The sequence below is a fragment of the Myotis myotis genome, unplaced genomic scaffold, assembly GCF_014108235.1.
Source record: "Myotis myotis isolate mMyoMyo1 unplaced genomic scaffold, mMyoMyo1.p scaffold_m19_p_15, whole genome shotgun sequence".
Taxonomy (NCBI): Eukaryota; Metazoa; Chordata; class Mammalia; order Chiroptera; family Vespertilionidae; genus Myotis; species Myotis myotis.
In genome coordinates this window covers 23,965,771-23,976,375 of record NW_023416319.1, presented here as the reverse complement: position 1 = coordinate 23,976,375, position 10,605 = coordinate 23,965,771, and the positions used below count along the sequence as shown (strand labels likewise).

General features: G+C 42.5%; 1 protein-coding gene across 5 annotated transcripts in view; it reads left to right on the top strand.

The window, feature by feature from the left end:
• Window positions 1-1,613: 1,613 nt before the first annotated feature.
• TNKS2 (tankyrase 2) overlaps window positions 1,614-10,605 on the top strand; it is a 59,422-nt gene continuing 50,430 nt past the window's right edge. The window contains exons 1-2 of one of the 5 annotated variants that reach the window (XM_036336623.1): window positions 1,614-2,093; window positions 9,369-9,593. In XM_036336623.1, coding sequence (XP_036192516.1) covers window positions 1,895-2,093; window positions 9,369-9,593 — 424 coding nt within the window. In that variant the 5' untranslated portion in view covers window positions 1,614-1,894. Of the gene's footprint in view, window positions 2,094-9,368; window positions 9,594-10,605 lie in introns of those variants that run through there. The other 4 variants (XM_036336620.1, XM_036336619.1, XM_036336621.1 and 1 more) reach the window with 4 other exon arrangements.

Sequence of the window (10,605 nt, the reverse complement as noted above, 5' to 3'; positions counted from 1 at the left end):
TAAACTTGCCTAATTAGACCTGCTTTTTGATTTAGCTAAACTTTTTCCAGCCCAGTGAAGCACCCCAACTTCTCTTACAGGTACTTGTCAGCAACACAGCAGTAAATATCAACACGAAGCAGATTATTATTGTAGATCACACAGGAAGAACAAAGGGTGAAATATTTAACTGTAGCAGTGTTTGACTATATTCTGCTCAGTGAGAAAACCTGAAGTCATTTTCAAGGTCCACCATTTCTTACTTCTTTTCAGTCGGGTCAAGTTTCTAAGCTTTCTAAATCTCTGCTTTCCGGCTAATGAAAAGAAAATAGGATTCCACCGAGTCTCCTATCTACCTACTCCAGGATTTCTGTGAGGATCAAATGAGATGAGGCACAGGAAGTCCTCACCCCCAGTACCTCTGACATTTGGTTACAGTGTAAAATGTTTCCACCTGGCTATAAAGCAAGTCGTGTTCCTGGGCTAAAGAAACTTCAGGGAGGCTAGTCCAGGGAGCGGAAGCTGGGCATTGCTACCTGAGGTCATTACCCGGACAAACACTTAGCATACTAGCCTTTTATAGAGAGAGATGCTGCTATGAACAAGGGCATGCAAGTATCTCTCCAAGACCCTGCTTTCAATTCCTTTTTCTATGCCCAGAAGTGGGGTTACTGCATCACATAGCAGTTCTATTTTTATTTTTTTAGCAGTTCTATTTTTAAAGGTTTAGTAAATGCCATACTGTTTTCCATAGCCATTGCACCAGTTTATAGTCCCACCAGCAGTGCACAAAGGTTCCAATTTCTCCATGTTCTCACCAACCCTATTTTGTTTTTTTTTTATAGTAGTTATTCTAATGGATACATATATATTTCCGTAACTTTCATAATTATAAAAATGCTGCCAAAAGTGTACATCCTCTATCTTCTAGCACAGTAGTGAGTCAACATTTCCAAGCAAAACCTGAAAAACAGGTTAAAGAAGTTCAGGCAACGGAAGAAATTTTTTTGCAGTTCATTGACCTTTGTCCCAGACATCCACACCTCAGCTACGTCAGTGTAATACTGGTGTACCTGTGGGCCATTGGATTAGTCCTCAGCTAAACTCAACTATGGAAAGAATAATTAACCAGAGCCATACCTCGCAATTATTAATTTAGAATTGGAACAAACTTCCATGGCCTTCCTAATTTCACTTAAATGATCTTGAAGCAGCGCACCCAAACTTCCCATCAGGTGGAGAGCAGGGAAGAAACAGGAAAGGAAAACAAGATAAATAAATCCCCCAGAAGAAAGGGATTGTGGGGCTGAAAAAAGGGGGGGAAACTTCCACAGTGAGAATTCCAATATAATATGCAAGATCGCGGGGGAATGACGCTTTCAAAGGCTCTTCTCGGTGTAACAAAGCAAGGAAATTCACGCTTTAAAAAAGGACAATAGCTGAGTCGTTCTACTTCAGTAAAACCCACCGCAAAGATGGCGGTGGGCCGAATCCCCTTCTCCTCCCGCGGCCACATTTCCCACCAGCCCCTCCGCGCGCCCTCGCTCGCCGAAACGGGTCCGGCCGGGCTGCGGCCACTGCGCACGCGCAACACGCGTCACTCGCGCTCCCAGGACGGCGCGGTGCTGGCGGGAGGGAGGGGCTTTCCCAGCTTCCGCCGCCGCGTCGCCTCGGGTCTCGAACGTCGGGTTCAAGCTGCCTCCGCCGTCGCGGGGCAGTCGGGGGTTCCCGAGGCCCAGCGAGGGGCGCCCGGCGGCGCGGCCATGGGACTGCGCCGACCCCGGTGACCGGAGGGAGCTGAGCGGCCCAGGCCCTGAGTGTGTCTCCTCCGGCGGGCCTCGCCCTCCTGCTCGCGGGGCCCGGGCTCCTACTGCCGTTGCTGGCGCTGCTGCTGGCGGCGGCGGCGGCCAGGATCATGTCGGGCCGCCGCTGCGCCGGCGGGGGCGCGGCCTGCGCGGGCGCGGCGGCGGAGGCCATGGAGCCGGCCGCCCGCGAGCTGTTCGAGGCGTGCCGCAACGGGGACGTGGAGCGAGTCAAGAGACTGGTGACGCCCGAGAAGGTGAACAGCCGCGACACGGCGGGCAGGAAGTCCACGCCGCTCCACTTCGCCGCAGGTAACCCGGGCGGCGCCGCCTCGCCTCGCCTCGCCTGGCGCCAAACCCCACCTGGGCACCGGGCTCGCGGGCTCCTCTGCCCGCCTTTCCCCGCTGGCGCTCCGGGCCTGGGCTTCTCCTTCTCATCCAGGGGGGGGTTGGGGAGATTGGGGAAGGGGCTGCACGGAGCGTGCCGCGCTCAAGGTGTGTTTTTTTGTGGCTTTGTTTTGTATCTTCAATACTTGGATCAACTTCCGGTCTTGCTCTCCTAGAAGGCCTCTGCACGCAAGAAAGCGGGGACGTGGTAGACCTTGTAATCTGAAAGGCCTCCAAAATCTGTCCTCCTTGCAAATTCCACTGTGATTCTCACCAATCCTTTGGTTAAGGTGTTAAAGGCCTTTGTAAAATGCAAAGATGTAATTTAGAAGGAGTCGCTTAGTGGGCCATTGACACATTTGCCTGAATGGGTTTATCTAGGTATCATTAGCAAGTTTCTGGAGAGACAAGTACTGGAAATGGTCAAAATCGGGAGAACTGAGGTCTGATTTAGGCTGGATCGGGATGGTGGTCTCTGCCACACACTCTCACACACGCACACGCACCCTTGGGGTGGAAAAGTAGTAGGAAGAGAGGAAAGATGGTGCAGATACTTTAGCTTGGATCTAGCGTTACATTGGGACTGATCTTGCTTCATTCTGAGATTTATATCGTCTGAATGACTTTCAGTATTGACTAGGTTCACTTTATGACATAAGCATATTACATTTCATTGAAGAATTTAAAAGAACTAGAAGTGAGATACTCAGCTTATTTCTATACTTTTCACTTTTAGGAAAGATCAAGACTACCCTGTTCTTATAATTGAAAATGGGATTAGGGTTTCATACTTCTGATAATCCTGGTGTTTTATTTGATGTATTACTTGATTGCTTAAAATAATTTTTTTATTGATTTGAGAGAGAGAAATTATCGATTTGTTGTTTACTTAATTATGCATTCATTGGTTGATTCTTGTATGTGCCCTGACCCGGGATGGAACCTGCAGCCTTGTCGTATTGGGAGCTATCAGGCCAGGCTAAAATAGTTTTTTAAGAAACAGAAGGATATATTTTAAAGCACTCTCCTCTTTTGGAATAGGAATGATGCGCAAAGAAGGAGCATAAGAAAGATTTCCTTGTTCACAGACCTTTTACTACCAACAAAAATTTGTTTGCTTTAACCTGTACCAGTTTTAAAACATAAATATTATTAGGAGGTATGCTTTCTTGATCAATTACAACTTTGTTGGGTTCCCAGTGGGGAGCCTTTTTAAAGAGAGAAGGTTTGAGGGGTTGTTGGTAAGAGAACTAGAAACAGCCTGTGGGCAGCAGAAGGGATTAAGAATGCTCAAGTCAAATCTAAGCTGTTTAGCCATTTTGCCTACAATTTTGGTGTTCGGTGCTGCCTTTGCTCAGCTAATTTGGATTGTCCTGTTTGACCATATATTCAACATTTAAACAACTGATTTGACAAACTGTCATAACCAACTGATACGTAATTCAAAGGGTAGTGTTACTTAGATTCTGTTCACTTGATATGTGGGATAAAAATAACCAAGGAAGATCTTAGTTGCCACCTTTCAAGAATTTGATGTATTAATGAGTTCATATCTGAAAATAGGAATATTTAGAGGTTTAAGATTATGGGTTTAGCTTCTTATTGATTTTTGTGTGTCGTCGTCCCCCCCCCCCACCACCACCACCACCATTCCACCCTCAGTCTGTCCCAACATTTCAAAGTACTTTCTACATAGGTTTATTGTGGTTTGTTGAGACTGAAATGGAAAACTTATTTTGAGAACGAGCCCACCCCTCACAATTTTCCATATTATCAGGTACAGATTATACAGTTAAGAATTTAAGGTGTGAAAAGAAAATAATACAATAAAAATTGCTAATGGTCTACATATACCAGAGCTTTAAAGTCCTGAATTTAAAACCAGGCATAGCTCTAGCTGGTTTGGCTCAGAGAATAGAGCTTCAGCCTGCAGACTGAAGGGTCCCAGGTTCGATTCGGGTCAAGGGCACATGTCTAGGTTTTAGGCTTGATCCCCAGTGGGGGGCATGCAGGAGGCAGCCAATCAATGATCCTCTCTCATTGATGTTTCAGTCTCTCTCTCCCTCTACTTCCCTCTCTGAAATCAATAAAATTATATATTTTTTAAAAAGCAGGCATATAACTCCATATATAAATGTCTAATCACTATGTTGTACAAATAAAAATAATATATTGTAGTTCAACTATAATTGAAAAATGTTAATTTTTTTAAAAAGAATTTAAATTTAAAGTCCTTCCCAACATTATTTAGAAGTTGCAAATGCCACATCACAAAAAAGAAACTTAAATTAGCTTTGTAAATTTGATCTAAATTATTAGATGATGGGAGAGAACTTGTTTTCTCAATTTTTAAATAAATGCATCCAGCTGCATTTTCTCTTACTATATGGAGAATACATTGTATATCCCGGATGGTGAGTTATCGGTCATGTTAATGTGCATCTAAACATGCCATTGGAAACTCAACGTAGGTGGTGAGACTATGTAGCTGCCTGACCAAGCTGTTTCTTCGGTTTGTACCTTACAGAGTAAGCAATGGAGGAAAACAGGTTTTTTTTAGCCAATTAAAGTTTGGAGGTTTTACTGCGGGGGGGGGGGGGGGGGGGGGAGCGTGTTTTTGTCTTTTTGTTCTGATGTCCAAGGAACAGGAATAAGTCTGTGCAGACCAAGGAAAATGGATAGAAGAACAGTTTCAGAAAAAATTGTCTTTTCATCTAAAACATTTAGTTAAAAGAATAATCAGGTGCCATCCCCAAAGGAGTTCTGTTAATGAAAATCGCAATCAACATAAACTGGAACTTTTTCTATTAGGTGTATTTTTTTATTTAACTGGATTACAATCCTTGTAGATAAGTATACTTTAAGAAGTCATTTTTATAAGAAAAATTGTTTCCTCTTCAGTCCCGCCACTGCCAGCTCCCTTCCCTCCTTATCCTCTCCCTACCCCCACATTCCATCCCTCATACAGAGGATATGAGTGAATTTTTGTGACATGTTGCAAAACTTGTAGAGGCAAGTTGGTGGAGAGAGGCTGCAGCTTTAATTTTGCTAAAAACAGTAGCATCTGAAATGCTTGACAGTGTAATCCCCTAGAAAAGAGCAGATTTCAGTAAGGGTGATTGCTTCTCTGAACTTGTTTAGAAGAGGGACAGAAACTTTGGGAGAAAGTCATCTTATTGTCCATCATAGCCAAAGAAATACATAGCATTCTCTAGAATCTTAGAACTGGGGCGGGTAAAATAGAATTCAATGGTTTGAGAATTTTAAATATTTTGGGAAGTGTGCAGCGTGGTATCACTCAGTAGAGAAATGTGTAAACCCATTTATCAGGTTCAAGAATTTTAGATATAGAGATGGTGGCAGAAGATGATATACATATCAAAATATTAAACAGCACTAAGCAAATGTTTATTAAGTCCTGTATACATGTGTATTAGAAGAATGACAAGTTGGAAAAGAGCTTGCATTGTAGAGTTCTAGATAAGCAAAGTAACACTTGTTTTGTATTTGTAGTATGTTATGTTACTGTTCTGTATTTGTAGTATGCTACTCAACTCTACATTGGACCAGTCAGACTGAACCTCAATTATTGTATTCAATTGTGTGGATTGCATATAAGAAGGATTTTTAGTATTATTATTCAGAGAAGGGAAGTGGGATTAAAGCCTCAGGAATTTATTATACAAGCAACAGATGAAAACTAGAGTTACTTATTCTAGAGCTGAAAGAAGACTAAGGTCAGACAGTGTTACTCTCTTCACATATATTTAAGACATTCCAGTAGAAAAGTAAATGGATATGAGTTGTATAGCTTCAACAGTCAAAACAAGTACCAGTAGATGGAAGGTTGCAGGGAGTCAGACTCCCTTTAACAATCTGTTTAGCTATAGAATTGGTGGGGTTGGCATCTTTCAGAGATGTTGTAGAAAGGATTTCTGCATAGGATGGACAGTTGGACCAACAGGTCAGACACTGACTGGTATAACAAAGTGGAATGATTGCCCCAACTGAAGGTTTTAACAACTCAGCTATCAAAGATATAATAGCTTTTATACTTGCTGTTCATATCCTTTCTCATAGTGGTACTTTTAAAGACATCCAGTATGTTTCAATAGTATTTCCTCCTTTTGTCTGTAGGCCAACATCATAATTATGGGAGATTCATAAAATGTACCCACATTCCTTACCTAGGACTAGAACTAGACATTATTGTTTCCAAAATTGCTTTTTTGCTTTGGGGGGTAGGGGGAAAGTGAGTAAAATCCTACATCAGTAAAAACCCAAATCCTCTATAATAAAAGCCTAATATTCAAATCCAACGACTGGTTGCTATTATGTGCACTGACCACCAGGGGGCAGATGTTCAATGCAGGAGCTGCCCGCAGGCCCCAGGCCAGCCAAAGCCGGGGGCAGCGAGTGGACGGTGCCAGCCGGCCAAGTTGGGTGCCAGCGGGGGGACCCCCGATCCCCCCACCAGTTGCCCTACAGATCAGTCCTGATCACTGACCAGGCCTAGGGACCCTATCTATGCACGAATTTCATGCACCGGGCCTCTAGTATCAAATAAACACCAGTATATTTAAGAATTCAGAATCTTTCTTGACTTAGCAGATCTCCCCAGTATATTATCAAGATTTGAGCTACACTTTTTTCCTCAGCTCTTGCTGGACTTAGAGGTAGGCAATTGACTTCATTCAGAACTAGTTTGGAGTACGTACTTCTCCATTTAGATAGTTAGAATTTCATCAGCCCAGAGGTCATGGCACCCTTTTCCAAGTTTCTCTTAGTCTGATCAGATAGATGGTATATTGTCCTAAGTTGAGCTGGGCAAAACCTTCTCCTTTGTATTTCTCATCCGAAAGAAATATATGTGGAAAATATCTTTCTGGGTTTTTGCTAACTAAAATTATTAGTAAGTTTAAAATGACATCCCTCAGAAAAATCTGACAAGAGTCCTGACAAGAGCCTAAGTCTGCTTGATTATGCATCCCATCTCCCAGACTACATGAGCATTCTCTCTTTCATGGCATTTATTGATATTTCCTGTTTCTGATTATTTTTTTTCTGATAAAGCCGTATATGACTCCAGCTTACCTTTAGCTTGTCAAGGCATCACTATCATTTCATACTAGAGGCCCGGTGCACGAAAATTTGTGCACTTGGGGGCGGGGGGCGGGGTCCTTCAGCCCTCGCAGTCCGGGAGCACTTAGGGGATGTCCGACTGATGGGGGGGAGCGGGCCTAAGCCATAGTTAGACATCCTTAGTGCTGCCGCAGAGGCAGGAGAGGCTCCCACCACCTCTGCTGCACTCACCAGCCATCAGCCCAGCCTGTGGCTAAGTGGCACTCCCCCTGTGGGAGCACACTGACCACCAAGGGGGCAGCTCCAGCCCTGCCCCCCCACCACCCCTCCATTGCTGCTGGTCGCCACCGCCTCCTGATTGCTGTCCCTGCCCGCTGGCATCCACCTTGGCTGGCCTGGTGCCGCCCTCTCGCAGGCCCCGCTAACCAGTCATTCCACTGTTCGATTTGAATATTAGGCTTTTACTACATAGGATTAGACCAGTTAAATCATCAGTGGCCCATCTTGTCTTCAGACTATAAAAACTGGGAGGTGGCAGCTCTCAGTAAGATTTTCTGAGTGTTTTAGTTGGTTTCTCAGTAGTGACTTCCACTACTTTATAGTTTTTATGGAAGCCATTCAGTTGAAAGGATGTTTCCAGTATAGCAGCAAAATATGATACTGTTAACAATAGTCATGGTTAGCAGTTCCTGGAACTGCTGAAACTGATGGCACCTAGGTAGTGATGAAACTTGACAAGAGAAATTGAATAGACTGCTTTTGTTTGTGGTCACAAATCATCAGCTCCATATTCTCTCAGGGTCATTTGCTTACTATTTCAAAATATTAGACATGTACTAAGCAAATGTTTATTAAGTCCTATATGCTAGATTCTGGCCTTGGCCAGTGAACAGAAATAAACAGGACACACTACCTGCCATTAAGTGACAGTTTATTGATCAGCAATTATGCTTTCCAAATATTCCTGGTTTTTTTCATTGTTAGTGCTTTATAGTAGATTCAACAATGTATGATTTCATCAGTGTCTTCATACATGACATTGAGCAGTGTTTAAAGATGACTGCTCTTCCATAATTATAAAATAAACCACAATATATCTTGAGCAGCCATGACTACTAACTTTAGGTTTCTGATTCCTTTATACAGAGATCCTTAGGATATGGAAGTTGGCATTGATTCTAAGGTATGCCTATTCATGTTCTGCCTGGCCAGTAAGAACATGATTAGAAAAAAAAACCTGCAAAGCTATTTTTCCTCAAGAAATGAGTACTTAACAGATGCTTTGAACTATTTTTGAGACTATAAGAATGGGATTTCATCAGGGATTAGAGTTTAGGAAGTATCTTGAATCTAAAGGTTTCACTAAACTAACAGTGGAAGATTTTAAAATTTTAAATAGCTACATACTCACCCCCTCTAATTTCCTTTTATGCCAAGAAGTGGCTTCAAAGTTTCAGACTTTCATCTACTCTCAGTATAACATGATCTCCACTCACATGTACAGTCCTTACAATGTGACTTGGAAACATGCTGATCTCTGCTGTCAGTCTCCAGATGGGTTTCAGACATCATGTTGATACAAAGTTATAGAAGTAGAAGTTATCTGTGTCTTGGACTGTTTGTAACTATCCTATATAATAAAAGCCTAATATGCAAATCGACCAAATGGCAGAATGACCGGTTACTATGACATGCACTGACCACCAGGGGGCAGACATCCAAAGCAGGAGTTGCCCCAGCCCGCAGGCCCCAGGCCAGCCAAGGCGAGTACCAGTGGGGGGCCCTTGATTGCCCTGCCAGTCACCCCACAGATCGACCCTGGATTGCCAGCCAAGCCTAGGGAATTCGCTACCCGTGTACGAATTTCATGCACCAGGCCTCTAGTATAAATATAATCACTTCACCCTTTCTACCCAGCTTAAACTTCAGTTTCAGTATTGTCATAAGTGTCAGTATTGAGTCTCTCTCTCTCTCTTTATCTCATCAATGAGTTCTTGAATTGTTGAATCCCTCTTTATTATTTCCCATCCAGAAACATTTTAGCATGGCTTCTACTTAATTCTAATTCATGCATTTTTCTTTGGAGGACTTAAATATGAATAATTTGTTTTCTTTTAGGATTTGGGCGGAAAGATGTAGTTGAATATTTGCTTCAGAATGGTGCAAATGTCCAAGCACGTGATGATGGGGGCCTTATTCCTCTTCACAATGCATGCTCTTTTGGTCATGCTGAAGTAGTCACTCTCCTTTTGCGACATGGTGCAGATCCAAATGCTCGTGATAATTGGAATTACACTCCTCTCCATGAAGCTGCAATTAAAGGAAAGATTGATGTTTGCATCGGTAAGACTGTTTACTTTCCAGAATTTTCCTGAAATAGTTTGTAACCATTCTGAATCTAACTGACTTCATTCATTAATATGATCAAATTCTGCCAGGCTGAACTTAAATACTTAAGAACACTTCATAATTTAAACTAACCACTATTTACTAAGTGTCATTTTGTGTATAGTATTGGGCTTAAGCTCTTTAGAGAATAGAGACAAAATTCCTGTTTTCTGGAAATTTGAATTCTCTTGGGAGATAGCACACACACAGAATCAGATAAAGTCATGGCAGTGAACAGGGAAGTCATGGCAGTGAACAGGGAGTGTTCGAGGATAATGAGGGCAGTGAGTTGGCTGGAGTCCAGTCACTCTTTTCTGAAGTCTTTCCAACAAGAAGTGGGAGAAAGGTTGAAAAGGTAGGCAGGGACATCTTTATAAAGAACTTTGAATTCCAAGTTAAGGAGCTTGATATTATGAAGACGGTTAAGGAAGGGAACAACAGTGTGATGAAAATAGTGTGTTTTAGCAAGAGTGATCTGATAGGTGGCTGGTAGAATGGATGGCATCAGAGAGATTAGCTAGGAAACTATAGAATAACCCAGATAAGAAATGATGAGGTTATGAACTAGGGTTATTATAGGAGAATAGAAATGGCAGGATACATAAAGAAGCATTTGAAGGAAAAATTATCAGTCATTTAGAATACTTTAACAAATGAGATAGGCTTTGCTCAACAGTTTGATCATTGACAGAAAAGTATAAGTGAGAAGGCCGCTTATTTGATTGAGAGTTTTTATTAACCTGGTATGACTTTTCTGAACCTAACATAGGGATTTTGGACTCTGCTACCTTAGTTCTATTTTCTGACATAGGGGCAGTTGAAATTCTTGAGGCAGATAGAAAGCCTGTGTACTAGGGAAAGTCCAGGGCTCTGTGCTGGACTTACATTGTTCTCTCCTGCCCTCCAAACCCCAAGTCACTGTTTAGGTTAAAGTCACCATCTTAGTTCAAATTAGGTAATTTATAAA